Here is a 24999-nt window from a genome sequence, read left to right on the forward strand (position 1 = left end):
AGACATTTCTCCATTTGGAGTAAAATTTGGTACTAGAAATGTGAGTCAAGAATGAGAGACCTGTGTGACACCCTTCTCTCTGCCAGTGGCATTGACACGTCACCAGAGTTAGATTTTCAAAAACCTGATCCTGCAGAACATGCAGATTCCGGGTACAGGATCTTGATGAACAGGGTTGCTGACTATATGGGTAAGTGGTAGATCTTTACCAACCTTTGAACAAGATGGTATGACCGATATCTTGGACCAGGGCCCCCAAACAGGACACAGTTCTTCCCTTTCATAGGGCTCTTCAAAGGACAGTGATTGCACATTGGGAGGCACATCTGTTGCAGCAGTCAATAAAGATTTCCCAAAAAATATAGGCCATCAAGCTGTGACCCTGATTATCTGAGTAAAAACTCTACAACGGAAAGTCTAGTGGTATAAGCTTCTGCTTCCACAAGTCAGTCGGCTTACCCATCTATCCCCCCAGATAGAGAGGATAAAAAGGTGGACGCTTGGGCTCGCAAGATATTTACCTCGGGCAGTATGGCCCTTAAGTCAGCAGATGTTACCTGTACCCTGACCAGGTTCACCCATACCCTGTGGGATTGCGTAAAGGCGACAGCAGAACATATTTCAGAAGGCGAAGAAAGGGAAGGCTTTCTGAATATTATGAAAGATGGTAAGGCGGCAATGGGGGAATGTCTCCAATCTGGATTGGATACTGTTGACAGCATCAGCAGATCCATGGCTGCAAGCACAGTACTGTGCAGATTTGCGTGGTTGAGGAAGTCGGGGTTTGCACATGACGTGCAGGCCAGGCTACTCAACATTCCTTGCGATGGCTCGAGGCTGTTCGTCAGTAAAGCTGATGAGAGCTTAGAAAAACTGCAGCCCTCCAAAGCGGCAGCTAAGTCACTTAGCTCCTCTATGCGAATGTTCTTTTCGATACTACTCATTTGGTAGAGGAAGAGGACAGCCTGCACAGAAAGGTAAAGGAAATTTCCCCCCTAGTGGACGAGGAAGAGGTGCGAAATCAGCCTCAGCAGCGGCATCTTTGCCCTCTGCCACTCCTCCAGCACACAAGACCCCGGTGGGAGGCAGAATCTCACTGTATCTGAACGAATGGCGGGGCATTACTTCACATGCTTGGGCAATGGAAACAGTAGCTCAAGGTTACTGCCTTCCCTTCCTAAAAAGGCCTCAGGACCATCCACTGGGAACCAATTCTATCAAAATTACAGATCTACTCCTTGTGTAGGACATTTTAACCCTGCTAGAGAAAGATGCAATACAACAGGTACATGAAGCGGAGAGGAACAAGGGTTGGCACTCCCCTTACTTTCTCATTCCAAAGAAGGACGGAGCATTGAGACCCATCTTGCCCTTAAGAAACTTGAACAAGTTCCTCTGGAAGGACAAGTTCAAGATGGTAACCCTTTCTCAGATCCTTCAGGCTCTCCAACTCTAAGACTGGTTGGTATCATTGGACCTTCAGGATGCTTAATTTCATGTGCCAATCCATCTCAAGCACAGAAAGTACCTGAGGTTGGCAGCTCTCACTATCAGTTTTGAGTTCTGCCATTCGGACTGATCTTCGCCCTGAGGGTTTTCACCAAACTGATGGCAGTGGTGGCAGCGAGTCTCGGGAGAGGGGGAATTCAGGTCTACCCCTACCTGGACGATTGGTTGATCAGGGCTCGTTCCCCCGAACAAGCTCAGGAACATCTCTCAATCACCTGCCACTCCCTTCACAGACTGGGCTTCTCCCTCAATTACAAGAAGTCCCATATGGAACCATTCCAAAGACTCCAATATACCGGAGCAGCCCTGGATACTTCATCTGGGAAAGCCTCGCCTCCCGAGATGAGAGCTCACCACATTTTGCAGATGGTAATAAAGTTACAAAATTCCCAGCATCTTCCGGCCTTTGATTTTCTGAGGTTGCTCGGCCTCATGGCATCCTGCATTTTTCTGGTGCCAGAGGCCCGATTGAGAATGAGATCCCTTCAATGGGCCCTCAGGACTCAGCGGTCCCAATTCCCGGCTAATAGGTCGGATCTTCTGCAAGTTCCAAGCACAGTTGCTCAGGACCTTCTATGGTGGGCTTGCAATGATAATATTCTCTGGGGAGAATTATTTTGGCAACCATGGCCGGAGATAAAGGTAGTGACGACGCCTCACTCACGGGGTGGGGAACCCATACCAACAATCAGCGGTCGTTGGTCTCCATCGGAGTCCAAACTACACATCAACCTTCTGGAGCTGAGGGTGATGAGACTAGTGCTGAAGGCCTTTCTGCCCTCTGTATGGGGAAGGAATGTCCTGATAATAACGGACAACACAGTGGCCATGTACTACCTCAACAAGAGAGGAGGCTTAGGGTCACTACCACTGTGCAGAGAGGCAATACAGCTCTGGTTCTGGGCAATACAAGAAGGAATCTCTCTGTCGGGAGTTCATCTAGCCGGAGAGCAGAACACAGCAGCGGACACTCTGAGCAGGCAGAGCACAGTTTCCTACGAGTGGGAACTAGCTCAGGAAGTCCTTTAAGATATCTTCACCCTTTGGGGAACCCCTCAGGTGGATCTCTTCACGACCTCGGCCAACCGAAAGTGCGATCATTACTGCTCAAGGGAATTTCCCCCAAGAGGAGCTCTAGGAGACGCGTTCGTAGTGGACTGGGAATTTCCACTTCTGTACGCATTTCCCCCAGTCCCTGTGATTCCTCACGTAATCAGGAGGTTGAGAAAGTTCAGGAAACCCATGATCCTAATTGCCCCGGATTGGGCCAGGAGGACGTGGCACCCGGACCTTCTGGACATGTCCATCTGCCCTCCAATACGTTTTAAAGAAAGAGAGGATCTTCTCCCGCAAATGGAAGGTTGAGTTCTTCATCCAGAGGTCAAGCTACTCAACCTTCATGCATGGTTTCTGAAAGGTTGAGATATAAGGATTGGGACCTCCCGGATAACGTAATGGAGATTTTGCTTTCGGCCAGAAGGCCAGCAACTAAATCTCTGTACCGGTGTCGTTGGAATAAATTCAGTAACTGGTGCAAAGATACGAATGTGGACCCTTTTCAATGTGGCACTCCTATAGTGCTATCTTTTCTATTACATCTGGCCAATCTGGGGCTCCAGATTGGGACAATAAAGGGATATTTGGCAGCGCTTTCCATATTCAAGCGCTCCTTGGAAGAGGTTTCCTATTTTAATATTCATTTTATCATTCAGTTTTTGAAGGGGCTCACAAATGTGTACCCCCCCAATACTTTTGCATGTCCCTACTTGGGATTTGAATCTTGTGTTGAAATTCCTAACTTGTATACCTTTTGAGCCTCTACATTCCTGTCCTTTAAGGCTTTTAACACTCAAAACTGTCCTTGTGGCCTTAATATCAGCCCGCGGGGTTAGTGAATTGCAGGCTCTCGTGCAAACCTCTGTATACTACCCTTTACAAGGATAAGGTGGTACTTAGAGTTAAACCTTCTTTCTTGTCGAAAGTAGTTTCTGACTTACATTTGTCACAAAAAAATCAACTTCCAACCTCCTCCTCATTTGGGCAAAGAAGAGGAGGGGTTACACAGACTGGCCCCAAAAAGGGCTTACTACAGATCAGCTGGGAAAGACCCACTGGAAGGGCTTTGTGCCCATTCCACAAGGGGTATCGCTACTTCCGCGGCTCTCAAGAGGAGGGTCCCTGTAATTGATATTTGTTCAGCTGCAACACGGGCATCAATGCACACCTTTAAGTATTACTGCTTAGATGCCTCTTCTTCCCAGGAAGGTCTGTTTGCAATAGCTGTACTTCATTCCGTACATGATAAAAAAATTATTAGTACTCCCACCTCCAAATTTACTACTGCTGTGGGAGTGTATCATAGATGAGGTATACGTGGGAGGACACAATCAATTCGAAGAACAAGTTACTTACCAACTGTAACGTTCTTTCGACCGGATGTCCCCCCCCCCCCCCCACGTATTCCTCGCCCCTGCCATCCTAACCCACTGGGCAGTTTACATTATTTACACTTTTCGTTCACAAAGAGCTTACAGTCTGAGGCACGCCTGGGTGTTCCTCGAATCATACCATGAAAAAACAGAACTGAAGCCAACGGGCACGGCACAAGCTACTTATACTACTGGTGATGTTGACACGCTACGGAGACCATCGAGGGACATCAACGCCATGACTTCGTGCACAGCGCCCTCTGCTGAAAATGTTTTCTGAAGCAGCGAAGCTGGTGAGATTCGAATATCATAGATGAGGAATACGTGGGAGTAACATCCAGTCAAAAGAACGTTACAGTTGGTAAGTAACTTGTTCTTCTACCTAGGCAGTCGTTTTTTCCTAGTATTTGTTTATTATAGGTGGTATACCGGCCTGCAATATTTAGTGGGAGGGAGGTTTTGCTTATTTTCTTCTCTGGAGCAGGGAAACACGGTGCGCCACTGCTCCTACAGTGCTGCAGGAAGGGAATACTGAGGGGGGCTCCCTTGCCCTCCTCAGATAGGGGCCAAAATTGGCCTGAGGGCGGGTAGCCCCCTTTGAAGCATCAAAGGCTCTTTGTCCCCCAATCCATCCAGATGGGAGAGGGCCTTCGATGAGGCTGTCAGGGGCAGGGACAGTCTGTTTGACAGGTGGTTGTCATCTGCCCCTGCCACCTTCTCGCTGGCTGGGGCACCCAAGAATCTGGGCCCTTTTGTCTCTGGTTGTGCTGGCCAACCTTGCTCACATGGCTGCTAAATGGGCAGGCACGTAGTAGGTGACGCCCGTGGCCGCTTCCCCTGCAATCCCACCTCCCATCTTATTCTCCCGGGCCTTCCACCTGCGGGGGCCCATGTAAAGAGTGCATGTGTGACACACTGCTCTTTTTAACCCTTTTTTCCTAACCATTCGTTGCTGGGGCGGTGCCAGGGAAGGCAGCAAAATCATCCCTCACTCCCGCAAGTGCTGTGCTGAGAGAACATAAACCATCTTCAACCTTCCTGCGGCTTGAAGCAAGCATGTAATGCAGATAAGCCCACACCCTAGCAAAACTGCACCGTTCTTAAACGTGCTGCGGGCGACCTTTTCGCTAAATTAAAATGCATCACAGCCAACCACAAGCAATCCATTGCATCGATTAAACTTTCTCACCATGGGGTACATCATTGTCATAACCCACCTGGCCCTTTATGCACCCCCCCCCCCCCCCCCCGCTCTTGCCCATGCTGGCAGGCCCAGGCGTGGTCTTACAACCTGTTAAACGCTAAGGAACAACAAACCTACTTGAGCGCAGATCAAGGGTAGTAGGGTAGGGGGGGTGGTATGCTAACCCACAAGCTCCTTCCCGATCTCTCTGGCTAGATACCACGATGCTGTGAACAATATTGTTAAAGCGAACACGGGCCCACTTGCTGGGCGTTAAATCCATCCCGATCAATGGTCCTTAATGTGCAAAATTCCCATCACCCTTCTTTAGTTTGGTTCAACTTACAAAAACCACTCCAGGAAGTCATTTGCCGGTATATTCTTATAAACCCAGACCATACATTTAAAAAACCATCCCTTGAAAAATGAACTGTTGTGCAAATCAGTTTGCATCTAAATTGCACTGCCTGCATGCTTAAATTCCAATGCGTCCTCCTCTGAACTCCTACACAATAAATGCGTCTACAAAAGCATTGCTCCCATTAAAAACCATTCCCAGCAGCACAATCCTACCAAGTGACACAGTATGCAGGGAAATCTAGTGGAGCATGCAGACCCCGGCGCAGCGCTGGTTGGAGCAAAGTGAGAGCCCACTTCCATTCAGCGCTGCCCCCGCCATCTGAAGCGAACGCCGGAATGGCGCGTGAAATTACCCTGGTGAGGCAGAATCCCAACAATACCTAAAGTACCCCCCAAATATCTGCCCATGCGTCACTGAGGCCACCATGAACCCTGCCCGTGGCCATAACTGCGACACCGCCATGCTTCTGCAGACCCCCCAAACTATGCCTGTACCCCCAAACGCTGCCATGCTTCTGCTGCCCAGAAAACCGCCAAGCGGCCCGGGCCCTAGGCAAACTGTTCTATTTCTGTTACGCTCTTACTGAGAACACGCATTTCACAATCACAGCGGGCGTAGCTACCCAAGTAAGCTACTATGGGGCGATGTCCCAAAACCTTGGAGAAGGCACCCGCCGACCTGAGTATCCCAGTGAGGGCCAGCATCTCAGACGCCTGGTCCGTTCAACTCTGTATCTAGCCCTATCCCGTGCGAACCACCCTCCTCCTGGGTAGCACCGATACAATCTTGTTCCTACACTGCTGCTGGTCACCTTCGTTCGACGACTACAAAAATTTGAAGTTGTCCCTGCAGTCCCCACAGATCCCAGACCTATAAGCGCTCCTCTGGGTCCGGAGCCAGTTTTGGGATGGAGTGATGGCAGAAAAGTGCTGTAGCGTTGTATGTGAGGATAGGGAAGCAGAGTGATGGAGTAAGCAGAAGGTTCTTCAGAAAAAGGAGGAGTTTGAGATAGGATTTAAATAGTGGTAGAGTTTGGAGTAGTATAGAGGGGGGGAAAGTATTCCAGAGTAGGGGAGCGAGGAGATGGAGAGAGCGCAGGGGGCTCGACTAGTGGCAAGGAGGTGAGCCAAGGATGATCGTAATGAGTGAGGGGGATAGTAGGAAGTGAAATGAGCAGAGTGGTAATGTGATGCATGGATACTTTAAATTTAGCTGTTCGTTTCAGAGATAGCCTTGGCGACGAGCAGAAGAGGTAAAGGTAAAACGAGAAAGACTGTAAAGTTTGTGGACAGCAAAGTTGAGGATTTTGTCCAGAGGTGAAAAAGTATAGTTGCGAAGGCCATAGAGGAGGGTGTCACAGTAGTCGGATTGACAAAGGACTAGGGCGGAGATAAGCTGTTTAGCAGTATTGAAAAGAAGATGATGACTTGAGTCTGGCTGCACTGGAAGATTATGAGGAGTGAGAAGTTCAGATGGGCGAAAGATTACACCATGGTTATGATTGGCAGCAGAGTAAGGAAGGTAGTCTGGAACGAAGATGAGGGGAAGAGACAGTCGGTTTGGCTGGGAAGTCTTCAATCTTAGTGGAGTTGAGCATGAGCGAGTGAAACGCCATCCAGTATTTTATGGCAGAAAGACAGTTTGACATTTTTGATAACAGCTTTGAGTTGGTTTTGTATTCAGTGTTCTTTGTTTTATTTTTGTTATTCAGTATTTAGACCCAGAATTGACTAAATATGAGCGAGTGACTGAGGCCTCGTTTTTCCCCACATAGAGGGGTGAAGGATACTGATTAGCGAGGATCATGACCGCTAATCGGTTATGGCAACGTAAAAGGCTCTTTATTTCACTTATGTTACATTCATTCAAACTTTCAGAACACCTCCTCATATTACTCATGCAATCCAGTGTGGTGGCAGTTGAATTGTCAGCTCGGTCAAATTCATTTATTTTTGCTGCTGTTTGGTTGTTGCTTACAATTGCACTTTACTGCTAATGCTCAATGCGTTTCTGCTTGTGCTGCTGAAGTAAACCTGAAAGTGCAAGCATCTCAGCATAACTAATCCATTTGATCCAAGTTGAGCATGCATGGTAATTGTCCATCATACTCACCATTTAAATGTCTATTGAAATGATTCCCTTTACATTTACTATTATGCCCCCATTGTAGGCGTTTCTCCATCTATCCTGGCATCCAAAATCTAGGTGTTACTGCATTCACTCATGTGCTGCATTTTAGCCGTTCTTCCCCTCTATCCAGGTATCCCAAATCTTGGGGTTACTGTGTTTACTGTTGTGTCCCAATTTTAGGTGTTTCTCACTGTACCAACGTATCCAAAATCTAGGTGTTCGCTACAGCACACTGATAAATTTGCCCCCGCCCACCCTCTCCCACAGGCTATCCTAAATATCTCCCCTGAGCCCCTCTCCCACTGTTCAGGCTTTCAATCTAGGTAGACCACAACTGGCGAGACCAGACAATCGTGTTGGACCTAGAAAATTGACATTGAAGATGAACTCCCTCCAGTTTAAGGTATGTATACCATGCACCACGTCTGTGGACATGGCCACCCATCCATGCACTTTAGAATGCAGCTATGGCTGTTCAATTCCGGTTTAGCAGCTCGCATTAGCCGTTCGCACTGAAATCCCTGACATACTACAACACCTCCGCCATTAGTATACAGTGACAACGTATTCAAAATGTCGGTCTAGCTGTGCACACCTCAAATCTCGAGCACTAGCACTCTATCCTAAACCACCAACAGCACCCGCCCACATGCCTGACCTCAGTGCTCCTTACTGGAGCTTAGCCAGCTTGCCTAAGTGCTTTACCTGGCACAATGCACACACGCATCTTATAAATCAACTCTCAGACACTTGGACTACGGTCCCCGAGGGCGTTCCAATCACAAAGCGTATTGAGGACATACAAATGGGGAAAGGGCACTATCACAAATACAATATCATCTGGAGTCCTCCTTGTAGTACAATCCATCATCCACATCACTGACAATGTAAAGCCTTCTGACACGTTCTATATATGGAGCTTACCTATGGGGTTGATGAAACATAACTCTCAGTAGCAGATTTTAATAACTGTTGTGAAAGACAACCAATTAAGACAGCTTTGAGTGCTGAAGAAACAAAGATGGTATAATCGAAAAGATCTTCGATTGCTAAACTTTATACATATCAATGCAAAGACTCAATTCAAATGGGTGGGTCTAAGCACGGTCAAATGCCCTCCATGTACTTTTTCGGAAGCCCAGTATTTATGGCTGACCTTAATGCTAGAAAATATGGACCAGAAATGCCAAACGCATTGATCACAATATGTTTTATTCCATTGTCTCAACTCCTCTGTTAAAGGTCAAACATGAACAATTATGTGGAGTCCTTCTCGACCCACTGGTTCGGCACAACACCTCACCTCCAAATATTGGCTACTCTAACCCTTTAAGGACAGCTCTGCGTGACTTGACTCCCAACTGATATTTGGGTCAATCTAGTCAACATAAACTGATCGGCATGCTAGAGTAGTCAACTGGTGAATCTGGTTGACCTGTCTGGCTATCAACCAGTTTATGATTGGGGAATGGAGGAGGGTTAGCTTGAAATGAGGCAGGCCAGGTAGCGGTCAAAACACAGGGGTGAAGTTGATGCAGACAGATTGGTGGTACAGGAGGCAGAACAATGGGGACAGAGTGAAGGTATAGGGATCGGGAAGGGGAGCAAGAGGGAGGCATTCAGCCCCCCTCCACCCTGACAAGTGAAACCTGGGTGAAGTGGGGGTGCAAGTTGTAGGGGTGGTGGGCAAAGATGAGTAAGGGGGTGGCAGGGAGAGGAAGATGAATAATGTGGCTTGTGGGTAGGGTCAGTGGAGGTAAGGGGATAATCAAATTAGGAAATCGGGGTTCTGTGGGGCCCCCTGAAGAACCAGTAGTAAAGGGTGTGGTTAATTTACACAACCCCATAAAAGAAAAGAAAAAATCCTTTTTTAGGATTTAAAGTCAATTAATTTTGAAGACAACCTAGGTGTTGATTAGTTCCATCATTTCAATTTTATTTTACTATGGTCAGTCAGACTAGCACGAGTCGATCACTATTAGGTTTTATCCGTCAGGACAAAGGAAAGGCATAGCGCTAAAAACAATCTGTGGCTTCTTTATACAAAGCCCTCATGCCCAGAAAAGATGCTGGCAATAGTCACCCACACCCAAGGTCCTCCTAAAACTATGCTAAATGCAGAAAACTTGGCAAATCAAGATCAAACTAGTCAAGGTCACTTACCGCAAGTCACAGCATGATGGCACACTTAACCGCCCTGAGAAGGTGTTAAAGATTCAGATTCTCTTACATCCTACCCAACCCCCTCCAGAGACATCCCACTCTGAGACATGCCAGGAATCTGTGTAATTATTTGCAGGCAAAATATATAAAATCCGATTTCAGATGAGCAGCTTCAGCAACTTGGAATCCGACCAGCCAACCAAGGCTAGTTCGATTACATACATATTTACCTGTAAAAACATTTGTTTGCTCCAATTCTGGAGTTTCATGTTGGATCTCATACCATCGTGCATGATCCCATCTGCTTTCCAGATTATTGGTCCTCTGTGGTTTAAGATTGAGAAAACGTCTCTGGACAAAAGGCTATTTGCCGGTTTGCCTGAAAAGCAGCAGGTCAACCAAAACCCCTCCTAAAACTACTAGCCTCTACAGCATTGGCTAGTACTGGCTTCTTTCCTAGCAAAACTGTTTGAATATTTTCACAACAGCGCAGGGCTCATGTGTATTGCCGCTTTCCTCCCAATGTTGATTAACTAATAAAAAATTACTGACTCCCAATCTCCCAAACTTTCAACTCCAAGTCCCCATGATATTTGACGTTTGCATTGAGCTGATCGACAACGGCTTCTTTTTTTCAGACTGCAATTATACACAACCACATTGCCAAGTCTCAGTTGAGCTGGACATCATCTTCCCTGCTCAAATGGCGACCATCCAAGACTGCATGTCTCCACCACTTAAATATTAGTAATCTTCACTTCCTGTCCATAAATGGTCAGGTAAAGCTACTCTCCAGGACAAAGTCACTAGGTTTTAATGTTCAATTACAAACTTTACCTTTATCTTGGTATTAAGAATATGGCTACATGGGCACGATATCCGCTTCTCCTCTAAGAGAAATATCAGGACCTTTTGAGCAGCAGCCAAATGTTGCACAAGCCCTACTCTTGTTGAGGCTATACGATAGCAACACCTTCATAACGGGTCTTTCAAATACTCCTTTTGTCCTACCCTCCTAACTGCTTACATCCTAAGGACACAGCCAGTCGAGGAGCTCTCCCATTTCCAATCCTGCAGAACTACTACGGTGTGTTGGTTCTAGAGTGACCTGGGACATTGGATAGAACCAGGGTGATAAGGATGTGCTATTATGTTAACATTTCTTTACATGCAGCTAATCTTCCAGGGAATTACTTCAGAACGCAAGTACAGGAACAGGCTTGTACAAAGAGCAGATAATAAACACTTTTGGTTCCAAGCCCTCGGATACTTTTTTCCTAGTATCAATTATTTTTCTAAACTTAAATAGCCACCACTTGCCCCGATTTCCTCTGCCAGTCTGTTGTAGTGTTGCCTGTTTTTTTCTGACAAACGTTTTTTATTTCTTTGCCTTTTTAGGGCCGTTTTGGGACTAGCAACGTGTTTAGGTAGAACAAGCCTTTCGTGTGGTACACTACACGTTCGAATATTCGTGTAGATGGGTTAATACTCCATCTACTGGCTGTCTTTGTAAAGAACAGAAATGCACCCCCTCCCGCTATTTGCACGAGAGCCATTCTAATTTTCAAATATGGTTTTTATCCCTTGGTCTTTTCTTTAGGTTAAGGTTTGCAACCTTATTTAGCAACTTTAGGAATTGCACCACGTTTTCTCAAGCAGCAGTGTGTACATTGACTTAAGGTGCTGAATTGTGTGCAGAGTATATAAACCTGGTTTTGGTCGTGGCTTGGAACCTCGGGGCTCCCTGATGATCCGACAAGCTGATGTGCCTGGCTGGTAAAATATGTAACGAGAACTTCAACTAATATGAAGAAAGGCTGCCTAAAGCTCTGGACCTCAGCTGGTGCAAAGCCTGGACCGAACTGGTGTGCAGAGCAGACGGTAGAGAGCCCGTGGCGAGAGCTGCACCAACTCTCAAGATGGCGGACAGAGCTCCCCTGTCCAACTGGTGAGCCTCACTGCGACGGCCTGGGAAGTGGCGTCGCAAGAGAGAAGGGAGCCGAGGGACGCACAACACCAACACAAGTGAGGCTCTGGCAGCAAAACCGGACCCCTGTAGCAAAATCGGCTCCCCTGTTTGGAGGACTGGCGACCCCAGGACACCCCGCGGAGGCTAACGCTCACTGTACTACAGTGGGGGAGAAGCAGAGCGGACGAGAGCCGTGGAGCACTGCGACCGAGAGCGCGGCAGAAGAACCACTACAACGAACATTGGGCGAGTGGGGCTGGAGGAGCGGGGCCGCAACGTAGTAGGATCGAGGGGGAAAGGCAGTGATCGGGCCAGCCCTGCTGCTTTACGAGGCACATGTGCTGGGAGCACTGGACACCGTGCCGCAACTCGGAGGGAGGCGGACTGCCACGCTGCAATTGGAGGGACGGCCCAGCAAAGAACCGACAGTGGACCCACGGGGACGAGCTGAGAGCACACAGGGCTCATATGAAACCTCCCTGATGCTAGCCCGTCTTACACCCCTCAGGCACACATCGTAGCTAGCGGCAGCTCCAATGCCCAGGTTCGCCATTGGCAGCTGACAATAAGCAGGCAGTTTGCACAAGCAACCAGCAGCGCCACGGCCAACAGCAAGGAAGGATCCCTCAGCCTGAACCGCTGGGAAACACCACAGCGATCTGACACGCAGTGAGTGGAGCGCTGGAGCCTTTTCATCAAGCTGGCTGCCACACAAAAGGCAGCCCAAAGCACGTTGCTGAGGAAGCTTGGACCGTCTAACAACGGAACCCTGCACGTGGGAGGGCCGTAATACCATGGTCGCCCGCCACTACGGGGGCCTGACCCAGACAGCAACGGGACACACCCTGAGGCTAAAACAAGGAAAAGGCAGAACGGTGGAGAAGGAAAAGGGAGCCCAACCGCCATTAATGCCTGACACATTGCGGGCAACACATGCTGACAAGGACTACCAGCACCATATTGAAATAATCCACAATACGTGGGAGGTCGCAGGACTACCAGAACCGTATTGAAATAACCCACAATACATGGGAGGCCACAGTGCATGGGAATACAGCATTGCATCCACTCGCCTCAGAGAAGGGGCACCGGCCCTTATGGCACCACACCACCAGCGCGCACTGAGCCACTGCAGCTCCCAGTGTAGGACTAAAAGAAGCTGGTGTCTGACATACCCCCCATCGAGAGGCTTCGACCCCCCCCCCCCCCAAACCTGCCGCTGGCATAAACTCTGACATGGAGGGGCGCTCATGGCTCGCCACAACATAACGAAACAGCATCAGCAGAGCCACGTGCCAGGACGGCGAGACAGACCTGGGAGGAGAAAGGAGGGATAGAGTGATGCAGTAAAGCTGTAAGGAGAGGGCCCCGCTCCCCACCGAGACTCACTACAAAGCTGATCATCACGTAGGGGAGCAGGAGACACAAAATTGTGGGCGAACATCAACCAGTATCTGGGAGTGCACAGTCTATTTGCTTATCAAAGCCACATAACGTGGGTGGCCACAACCCACCTGGCTCACAACCAAGCATTAATCAGCCATACGGAAGGGGGCCTGGACCCAAGAGACCTAACAGACCCCTAGCGTATAAGGGCTGGCAGTGACCGCTGGAGAGAGGGGTGGCATCCCGAACATGAGAGGCGCCAAGCTCCACAGGACACAATAACATAGGTCCTTTCAAGGAGAACAGTGTTGCAAAGCAAAACACATACTACGTGGGAGGACACCGTCCATTGGCCCACAATCCTGTGTCTGCTAGTGGGAAGATGGGTCGGGCATCAAAACCACAACGCCCATAATACAGGAGGTGCCGAACTGCGGCCAGTCCTCCCACCCAGCAGAGGGCAGCCACCTGAAGAGGAAGCTGTAGGGTTGCACAGCAAACGTCACTGTGTCAGAAATAATCCACTCAGTAGCGGGTGGACAGCCGAACAAGGGAAACAGTTAAGAGTCAGTTCATCCACTATGAACACCGGACAAGCTGGGGCCCCGACGCAGACGCACAAAGGCCATGAGTGCAAACATGCCAGACAAGTAGAAGGGAAGTAAAGGGAGGCAAACCATTATGGAGTTGTTCGCTCGGAAGAACGAGGAGAAACAGTCCGAGACACCTGAGACCAGCATGACCTCAGGGGAGAACAGACAGGTGGAAGGTAGCATATTGAAAGCCATAGATGCCCTTAAAACATTGATAGAAGGCAAGCTGGATGCAGTGATTGTGGATGTGGGGCTCCTTGGGCAGGACACAAGGAACTTGGCGGAAAGAGTGACAACGGTGGAACAGCAGGTGCAGAGCAACACGGCGAACGGGGCGACCGCATGAAATGAAACATGAAGAAGTGGAATACATAGACGAATTTTAAGTACAGACCTGAGCCGGCAGTAAGAAACGTGGGAGCCGGAAGGTACAGAGAGCAGGCCGCCAAGACCCACAGACGGAACCCCACGGAATGACAGGACTTGTGATGCCAGTTTCAAGGCACCATGTCGCAACAAGTGCACCCACGAAATGGAGGGTAGGACCTGGAAAGCGGCTGAGCCCGAGCAGGGGTAGGGTGGCTGGGCGTTTGTTTCTAGTTATAGTAGTTGTGTGGTTAGGTTTGTTGGGGGAAGGCATGAGTGGAGGAAGAAACCTTGAGCGACGCGGAAACGGCAAGGGCGAAAAGGAGGAGTGTTCAGAGCAACGTCCGAACATAGAAATACAGCGAACCACACCAGGGACGGAAGTATGCCCAGAACAGGCAGTGATCGAAAGTGCCCAGAGGGGCCAACACCACCCACATGAACTGGACAAAGGAAGGGCGAGCCCAGAGGCGCCAACGAACGCCAACACATGGGCCCATGGGATTGAGCGGGCCACTGGACTCAATATATATATGGGCCAGGAAGCATTGAATGTAGTCACGTGGAACGTCAGGGGACTAAATGCCTATGTTAAGAGGCTAAGAGTTTACGCCTGGCTGAATAAGACGAGGGTCCACATCGCAATGCTGCAGGAGACCCACCTGATGTCTGAAAAGCAAATTAAGTTAGCCAAGAAATGGGGAGGTCAGTTGAATAGTTCAACGTACTCTAATTACAACAAGTGTTGACGTGGATTGCTCCAGGGACTCTGTTCTAGCTCATAAACCAAGAAAGGGATGCAGAAGGCAGAGTATTGATCGTTCACGGAATGCTGGAGAACCGAGAGGTGTGTCTAGTGAATATATACGCCCCTAACCACGACGCAACAGAGTTTTTTAGGACACTTGCATCACGGCTGGCCCCATATCGAGAAGCATCGGTCATCTGGGCAGGTGACTTCAACTGCACATTGGACCCTCGACTGGATAGATCAGACACGAAGCATAAGAAGCCAGCGCCACCGGCCAGAGCACTACAGAAGATACTGGACCAACTTGAGCTGGAAGATATCTGGAGGAAGGTACACAGGGGCACAAGGGGGTACACACATTATAGCTCCCCACACAGGATGTTTATACAGATAGACTACTTGTTCACAGGGAAGGAGACAGTGGGGGAATACACCGGGGCACACATCCACGCACGAAGACTATCGGATCATGCCCCGCTAGTGGAGACATGGGCACACACATGGGAGAGCCCCCCCATACCCACATGGTGAATGAGAGCAGAAGCATTGACAGACGGGGACTTCTAAGAGCATATCCAGGGCACAATAGATGACTATTTTGAGCACAATACAGGAAGTGTGGATAGCACTGGAACGATCTGTGAGGCCCTCAAGGTGGTGGTAAGGGGTGTAGCCATAGGGAAGACTGGAGGACTTGGGCCAAACTGGACAGGAAAGAAAGGTAGGTGGAACAGGCTGAAGCACGAGCGGGCAGGATGGGGGTTGAACCGGGGGATCTCGCCGCACTAAGGCTGCAGTGTGTGGCACTCTGGGCGAGGCTGGGGAAGCTGGACTATGGGAGGTATATACAGAGGCTACATGCGGAGGGGGACAAGCCCAGTAGACTTCTGGCCCGGCCAACTAAACAAGAGGGTAAGCGGGAGCCAATAACTGATCAGAGACGAGCAGGGGGAGGAAGTCGGGGCCCAGGAAGGCATCAGCAAGGTGTTCTCGAGATTCTATGAGAAGCAGTGCTCTAGAGTCCAAGAGGCAGAAGAGGGGAATATAGCAGATGCTCTGGCAGAGATTAATCGTCCCCAGCTAACATCGGAGCAGACTCAAATGTTAGACACACCGCTCACAGTGGAGCAACTGTCGGCTGTTATAGCTGACCTCCTGACGGGCAAATCCCCGGGACCGGATGGGTTACCCAACGAATTTTACAAGAAATATCCGGGTAGCCAGACCCCTGAAATTGTTGGAAACACTGAAGCAGGCATATGAGAAGGGGCAGCCCCCAGGAGTTTGTCGGAATCCATATAATACCCATACTTAAGGCAGGGAAACTGCCCCACGAGTGCGGCTCCTACAGACCAGTCTCCCTGATGAATCAGGACTCTAAAATACTGACACCGGCCTTGGCCAATAGACTCAAAAGGGTTATACCTACGTTAGTACACACCGAACAAACGGGATACGTACCAGGGAGGAACACAGTGTGGAACCTTTGCAGACTCCACCATGTAATAGACAGCACGAATCAGAGAGGGGGGAATGCCATAAAGGTGTTCAACTCAGTGAACTGGGACTGGCTGGCTCCTGGGATAGGCGAGGGGTTCCTACGGTGGGTCAGGCTCCTATACAAGGATCCTAGGGTGAGGGTGAAGATGGGTAGGCACCTCCCGGAGGAATGGGGCATTGCATGGGGCACGTAGCAGGGATGCCCACTCTCCCCGATGTTATACATCCTGGCCTTGGAACCATTTGCGGATTTCCTCAGGGCCGACTACAGGGACACGGGAATAGAGATAGACGGGGAGGTGCATCAAATATCTATCTATGCCAATGACGTGCTTCTCTATGTTCAAAACCTACGGCCACATATGCCGGACCTGCTTGAAGCCCTGGGGAATTCAGCAGACTGTCTGGCAGATCTGAGAGTAGCAACCCCAACCCAGTTACCGGACCTAGGACTCACATGGACGCCACTAACCTTTAGATATCTGGGAGTGGACATATACATGACACCAAAGAGCCATACAAGGCTAACACTCAGGTGGCCCTAGACAAAAAAGTGAAGGCCATGCAGTTGTGGAAGTCTCTGCCATTGGGAATGATAGAGAGGGCGGCCCTGTTGAAAATGACAGTCCTGCCTCGGCTCCTGTATTATTTCACTAACATTCCATATAACATAATAGGGTTGTTCTTTATACTATTACTCACCATGGCAAGGGAGTTCCTGTGGGGAGGGGGAAGAAACAGGATAGCACTGACCACGCTAACAAGGGACTACGAGTGGGGTGGGGCATTAGGCTCCCGGACTTCGAACAGTATTATTTAGCTGGTCAACTGCAATTTGTGGTACAGTGGATGGGTGAAGAATCCTCTATAGACTCAATACTTTTTCAGCCGGCGGTGCAGCAATACTATCTGAGGGAACTCCTGTGGGTAGATCCAATTTCAGCTAAAGTGCTTCCCAACATTGTCAAGCTAGGCCTGGTCCTGTGGAAAAGGGCGTGGAAAGTTCAAGGAGTGTGCGACCTCTGCTACAGGCAGATTCCTCTGGCGGAAATGGTCAATGCCCGCATTGCAAACCTGACAACGTATAGAACACAGTGGGAAGATAAGGGATTAGCCAAAATAGGGGACTTGTGGAGAGATGATCACTGGGTGAACTTTCAAAATTTGGTGGAGGAGCAGGGCATACAGAATGGCCAATTCATACTATACAATAACATGGTCCGAAAGATCGGGGAAAAGATGGGAGATCTTACCGGAGGCGAATGAAGCAGGAGGGGCCCAGGGCGCATGGTATGACATCTCAGAGGAGGGACACACAGTATCCAGACGTTATGAACAACTGCTGGGCACTACCAACACGAGAGTGCTACACACGCGGGCCAAATGGGAGGAAGAGCTCCAGCAGCCCTTTACAGACGAAGAATGGAGACGAGTCCTCCGATATGCAAAGAAAGACTCCAGGAAGCAAGGTTCAGACAGATGCAGCTCTATCTAATACACAGGGCATACTTAACGCCCAGAAGAATGTCGAACATGGGGGGCAGACAGACTCGGAACTGCCCGCGCTGTGGAGAGGAGAGGGCGGATATGCTGCACATGTTCTGGTCATGCACGAAGATGACGCACTTCTGGGACTTCATCACGGAGAAAGCCACAAAGGGGTGATCCAAATGCAGGCATGGTCGTGAGAGGGGGAAGTCAGAGAACACATTTGGTGAAAATGAAAGACTTGATGACAATACTGGAAAAACGTTGCATAGCAGTGGCGTGGAACACAAGTACAGGGTCATTGATGGAGAGGTGGTGGGCGGACCAGCAAAAATGGGTGATTGCTGAAACATCGGTGTGGACTAGGGCGCTGCATAGGGGAGAAAGTGACGGTGAAGTGAAGGTTTTGGCATGGAACAGTTTGGTACAGGACTTGTTTGGTAGAGAAGGAGACAGCACTGGCGAACCTAGGGGCTTAGAAGAGGACTGCCCAGATGAAAGAGGGAATCTAGCAAACAGGAGGATGAGTGATCAAGGGAGGGCAGTGGGGCCCAACTGAACCCTGGGGTAACACACAGAACAACGCAAGAACTTTACTGACGGAGGGGAAGAAAACCCCGCAGTGAATCAACCTACAAGAACAGTTTGCAAACTCCAACTTGAACGTGACAGTAGGGTAGGTGTGTGATGTGTGTTGTGTGTTGTGTGTTGTTGTTTGAAGTTATGTGTTGAAAATGCAAATAAAAAGGTTTTTTTTTTTTTAAATGGTTTTCACAAGTTGGAGCCTTGCACTTCCTCATTGTTTTGATTTTAAAAATGTTGGTTAAATACATTTCCCAAATGGGGTGCAGCATTGATACCAGGTTTGTAGAACAACTAGAGAATTCGCTCAGTTAACTCATCACTGTAGTTGGGTCTTTCTGACCATTGCCTAAGTTTATATCATTGTAGGTGCCAGAGAAGAGCTCTGTGACTCCTCCTTTTGGCCACATGTCATTGAGAACTCTCCCATGAAGGTTGCCAGGTTAAACTTAAACTATAGTTCAGGTAAAGTGTTGGCCTCTCTTGTCCCTAAAGTCACTGCCCTGGTGACCGAGTGATTTCTATTCAAGCTGTTTCTTAAGAGCTTGTCATTTCTTATTACTCTGTGGATTTAGCCACCTTTTCCTCCATGGGACCAAAGGGAATGCCTTTTACTCAGTGATGGCAAGTGACCTCATCAAAGGGTAGCAGCTAATCGAGGCCTTTTGGCATGCTTACACAAACTTGACAATTAATCCGCCCCCTTGATCAAGTTGCTCATGATTTTTTTGTTTAAGGTAAATCGCTGGGGAGGGGTGTCTTTTCTGTGCTGTAGCTTACCTTTTGGAATACCTTTGGGGGATTGGATCCAAAACAAATGACTGATCTGAACTCCACAAAAATTGTTAAAACATGTACTAACACACCAAGGGATTTTTCGATGTCTGCAAACTCTGATTGCAATAAGACATCAATAGAAGACCAGCAGATTTAGTCCTCTATTAGGTGATGATTTGCCATCTGTAGTAATCTAGGGATGAATGTAAAGGTACATTACTTGGCAGAGCACAGGGAATGATGTGGGAAAAGTTCCACTGAGTGATAATTGACCGTCTCCATTACGTACATGGCCAGCAGAAAGGGTGGCGGCCATCCCAGCAGCTTTGAGATTCACACTTTAAACACAGAATCACATAGTTCCCATCTATAATGTATATTACAACAGTTTAGTTTTAAATGTCGAAAGGCAGTACATAATTCATTTGGTGAGGTCAGAATGTTTTTCTCTTAATACATACATCTTTTGTGTTGGAATATATATCAGTAGTTGTATATTTCTTTCAGATATGATATGCTGAGAATGACCAGAAGAACATGGACGCAGGAAGGGATGAACTCTTTGGACTTTCATCTAATATCCAAAAAAGAAAACAGGCTTTATACCAACATCACTGTGGACATTGGATCCGGTCCAACAGAGCCACCAAAACACCAGTAGTTTTTACTGGCCTTTTGCTCTTTCGGTGCCCATATGCTCTGTGATGACCAGTGATTGAACCAAAGGAAGCAAGTTGAAGGAATGAACTCTTTCACATCTGCACAGTGAAATGTGATGGGCTTTTCTCTGGAATAACCTTGTTTGTGTTATGTTTTCTGTGCGAACACTTGATTAGAGAACCTGAAATACTGTTTGTTTGAATGTTTGATTGCAACCTCATTTGCAAGTGTTGAAAGTCTAAATTGATACTCTGCTTCGGCTTTTCTATTGAATGTTTGAAAATTCTGTGCAGATGTAGTTCATTTGATAACGTATCATTTTGCATTTGATGGAACACATGTATTATGATGTAGTTTTTAAGCAGCAGGACCAAACAACTGGGTATTACAGCCGAATATGTACCATAGGTATTAACTTAAGTATGAAAAAGAGCACTTTATTGCACAAATCAGTATATTGCAAGTTTAGTTTGTGCTTCATCACAAAGTGCCTCAACGGATCTTTTCTATGCACAGATGTGTTTCTCAAACTCTGTACTTGCAGATACCATCATAAGCAGGTATTTTGTTTTATATTTGTAACACCAAAACCAGCAGGCAATCGAGGAAGCCAAGCTCACTGTCCATTGACCACATCTCCCTTTACAGCATCTGGCATTGCATTCTGTTCTCGTGATGTGGCTTGGTTTGTAACTCAACCATTGTCCATCCAATCCTCCCTTTGCAGCATCTGAAATTGCATGCTTCTCTTGTGTTGTGAATTTTGGTTTTTGGAGCAACCTTTGTTCATAACGTCCTTACCAACCTCTGATTGCATCCTGTTATTGGATGTGACCTTTGGTTTCTATCCAAGCCATTGTCCATACCGCCCACTCTGTCATTGTCTGCCATTTCATATTGCTATTGTAAGGTGACTTTTGTTGTGTTCCTCAATTAAAGTCTTCAATAACACAAAGTAGACATCTAAAAAAAAACACGTAGCGGAAAAATATGGACCTAAAGCTGAATCCATACTTCTTGTCCCAGTTACCAAGCTACTACCTTTAAACTTGGTGGTGGTGCGCATTGGAATTGCAATTAATTGTGTATGGGTATAGGTATGTCAATACGAACACCCTTGTAAAACACAGGCAGGTACGTTGTGGTACACAGTGGCCACGACAAACTCTTTGAGCTCCCCCTGCTGGTTCCTAACCCACGGAGGCTGTGTAAAATGCTAGTGGTTCTTCTGAAATGGGTTTGAGGTGCATGAAGGATCGGACTCGTTAGTTCAAAAATTATTTATGCAATAAACCTTTAGTGCCTTTCAGTGACCTTTTCCTATATATCTTTTAGCACAGAGTTGATGGTGCTGAAATAGTGTTTTTTTTTGTTTGCGTTTATTGTTTGAGTCCAAGATTCTTTTGCAGCATCTGAAATTGCATGCCGTTCTTGTGATGCGACTTTTTTGGTTTCAACCTAAATGTATTGAGTAGTGCAAAGTAGCCAGTTGAAAAGCTTGCATGGTGAAAGAGCATGGACCTAAAACCGCACCGCTACTGCTACTTACCCCAGTTACCAATCCTTTACCCTTTGGACTTGCTGGTGCTATAAACACTTGATATGCACAGAAACGCAATTAATTGTGTAAGGCACTATCCCAAGTTGAGGGGGTTGCATGGAAATGAACACCCTTGTAAAACACAGTAAGGTACGTTCTGGTACACAGTGGCCATGACCCAACTTTGTAAGCTCCTCTCCCTTTTGCGACCCCCTCACCCTCCACCATTTGTTGCTCTCATGATTAAGAAGCAACTTTTACAGGGGCATCTTATTGCAGAAAAGTAAAACGTGTTTCCAAGCGTAGAGATGGGATTAACCAGTGAAGGCTGTGGAAAATGTTAGTATCTCTGCTGAAATGGGTTTTGGATATTTAAAGGATCAGACTCCAGTGAATTGTGCTGAAAGCTTTAGTGTCTTGTTTGAGATTTTTGTTTGAGTACAAGATTATTTAGGGTTTTTTTTAGTATGAAAGTTAGGTTTGCTAGCTTCCATCATTTCCCTTTAAAAACCTTATTTTGTTGTGGAATTATTTTGTTATTCGCCCAGATTGCCTTGAAAATAGGTTTATTTTGTAATGTTTTTTAATTATTTTTTGTGCACAAAGCTACTTCTGTTTAGATAAATGAGAAAATAAACTATTTGCCCATTTATTTTTTTAATGGCTCCCAATTTGATCCTCACAATCAATCTTCTTAACGATAGTTGTATGTTTGTCCTCCAAGTTTGTATTGCTCGATTTCAACCAAGGTGGAGTAAAGTTTGAGCGAGTGTCTCCAATATGGTACGTCATGTGTCTTGTTAATGAAAACATTTGATGTTGAGGTGTTCTTTTTATTTTTATTGAAACATTTAGTGCAAGCATTCCCTGTTCAATTTAATCAAAATATGCATTATACGATATATTAGTATTTGGAAACTCCCCTTAATAGTGCCATGGATTAGCAGATCATCATTCACTAGTATAAGATTCACTGCTGAAGTAGGGGGGAATATTTACTCTTCTGTAGCAACGGTTGCTCTTCCATTCACATGACATTAAAAGAAGTGGCAAGTGCCATCTTTGAATGTTAAGATGTTTGCATTGGTTCTCGCAGCAGGTTTTTATTGAAGAATTGGTAGATGACTGCCCTGCGTTAATCAGAGTCGGTTGTTAAGTGTGTTCTCTTTTTTGGGGGGTAAGGGTTGGCTAGAGATCTTCTAGCCATGACTGTTTTAGCCATGTTTATCCCCTTACTTCAAAAACAGCTGAAACATCACCTGCTGCTTTTGGACTCTGAAATGCCCTCCTGGTTGAACATACAGCATCCAGTCCTTCTTACTCCTTTCAGAATGAATTGGTAGACAGTGAATCTCCCTCCAGCCTTTTCAATGCATTTAACTGCAACTAGTTCCCATCAAAGCTAGAAACTGCTTACTGCAAAAGAAAGATAATTTTGGAAAATTGTATGTGAACTGTTTCCCATGCAATTCTTTTACAATTTACAGTCCAATCTGCAGCACCATACATCTATAATGACTTGAAATGAAAAGGCTAGAAGAGGGTATGTAAGACTTAGACTAGATCTTCAACAAGAAAGAATTAGTAATTGTCTGTACTGACCTGGAGGCCCAGTCCCAAACCTCTCTCCATGTAACTAGCCAAAAAAGCCCCTTGGTAGTGAGTGATTCTTTCATCTGGTCTACATTTTCAGATTCCTCTTTTTATGATTGCCCTCACTAAAATGTACTTCTACTTGCCCTCCTCTGCCATGCACCCCTTTCCTACTGGAGGTCAAATACATTTAGGATGCAAAATGTATTGAAAATCTTGAAGTGTTTTGTTGTGGATTTTCTGACGCTCAATGCTAATAAAGTGCTGGTTGGTATTTTTGGAAAAAGAGTTTTTGTTTTCTTGTTTTCAACCTTTAACCGTTTCTTCATTGGTATTTTGCAGCAGTGATGTGCATAGATCAAATGCTTTCCACCACTTAAGTCAGCGTGATCCCCAAGTGGAACGAGGTATGCCTTAGCGTGCCCTCTGCCTATAGTATAAAGCTGCAACTCATTAATGAGGCATGTATGGCCATACAGAGGAACCTTTGCCCAGGGAATTTCTTTTTTTTCCTTTTTTCTTTTTTTATTGATTACATAGTTTATTACAAACTTTTATAAATTCCTTTTAAAACTTGTCAAATTGAACCCCTCACCGAACCAACCAGCACAAATCGGGACATATTCGTTCAGCTATTAAATCCACCCCTTATTAAAACTGTAGCACTTCTTTTAAAAATTGTATCGAAACAAAGATTTGCCCAAAGTCTTCTCCACCCAAACGACGCATGCAAAATCTCTCTGCCTCCGTGCATTGTTTTGTTTTTATGAACTCTCGCAAGAACTTGGTTCTAAGTTCAGTCAAACCCAGACAGCCCACTGATATGCTGCAGTGTTTCCACCTGGCCTTACAAAACCTACATACATCCTCCTTTGATTTGCCATATCTCTGGTGGGAAGCAGATTGAATCTCTGTCTCATGAACTGAGTTCTGTACCACGAAGATGGAAAGAGCTTTAAGTACTGAGGCCTTGTACCTTGTGCTCTTTTCTCAGTGCCCGTTGCCACTGATGGGAATTTCTGTCCTCAAGTGTTTTCATCCAGTCTTGCTCCCAAATCTTCCCTTTGACTTTATCTGGATTAGTCAATAGAAGTTCATTGGTACAGCCTAACGACTCTAGTAAGGATCTAACACAATCCTTGCACTGGGTAACTATTCCAGGTTCAATCCCAGCCAACTGCTGGGCGAGAACTTGAAATGGATGTGCAGGGGCTCCACAATGCATTTGCGAAATAGCGACAACGCCTTCCAAGCTGTTTGGCATACTGTGAAATAAGGCCTAGTTTGTACCTTATCACTGAAGTTGCAACCAATTTTGACAGCTTTAGGAGGTTTCTGCAAGGATGCCCACACCTTATAAGGCATAAAGAGAAAAGTTTTTTTTTAATTTTTATTTATTTTTTAGGGCCTCACTGAAGTTGCAACCAATTTTGACAGCTTTAGGAGCTTTCTGCAAGGATGCCCACACCTTATAAGGCATAAAGAGAAAAGTTTTTTTTTTATTTTTATTTATTTTTTAGGGCCAAGCACCTTGGACCGTCATCCTTATTGTTGTTGACAAGGGCACCCAAGTAGGTCATTGCCTGTGTTTCTAATAGCGTGGCACTTTCCAGAAACCATTTGTATCCCGAAGTGCCCTTCTGGCGATGCCTGCCAAATATCAGGATTCTAGTTTTCGCTGGATTGACTTCTAGACCGTTCTCCACCATGTACTCCAATCAGGGTCTGGTCTAGGAGAACCAAATTATCAGCAAATAAGTCTGACGATCTTGTTTTTTACCTAATCGAGGTGGAAAGGCATTCACACTATGCAGTGCAATGGATAAGTCTGACAGAAACAGGTTAAAAAGGGTTGGGGGAAGGGGGCATCCTTGTTTCAGCCCTCTTTCCGTAACCATTTGCTCAGACAGAAGCCCTTGCGCAATAAGCCTGACTTTGACATTATTTTCAAAATATAATGATCTAATAGCTGCTAACAAATTCTCAGGACAGCTCCAGCCTTCCATTTTCCCCCAGAGC

At 46.8% G+C, this 24999-nt stretch overlaps 1 protein-coding gene across 1 annotated transcript in view; it reads left to right on the forward strand.

The window, feature by feature from the left end:
• The window catches only part of LOC138525755 (beta-1,4-galactosyltransferase 3-like), a 547693-nt gene extending 524427 nt beyond the window's left edge, over positions 1-23266 (forward strand). Inside the window, exon 8 of the mRNA XM_069635927.1 lies at positions 19695-23266. Coding sequence (XP_069492028.1) covers positions 19695-19848 — 154 coding nt within the window. The 3' untranslated portion in view covers positions 19849-23266. The remainder of the gene's footprint in view (positions 1-19694) is intronic.
• Positions 23267-24999: the final 1733 nt, after the last annotated feature.

Source organism: Ambystoma mexicanum, chromosome 7p (genome assembly GCF_040938575.1).
Source record: "Ambystoma mexicanum isolate Mex_15411 chromosome 7p, UKY_AmexF1_1, whole genome shotgun sequence".
NCBI classification, from domain to species: Eukaryota; Metazoa; Chordata; class Amphibia; order Caudata; family Ambystomatidae; genus Ambystoma; species Ambystoma mexicanum.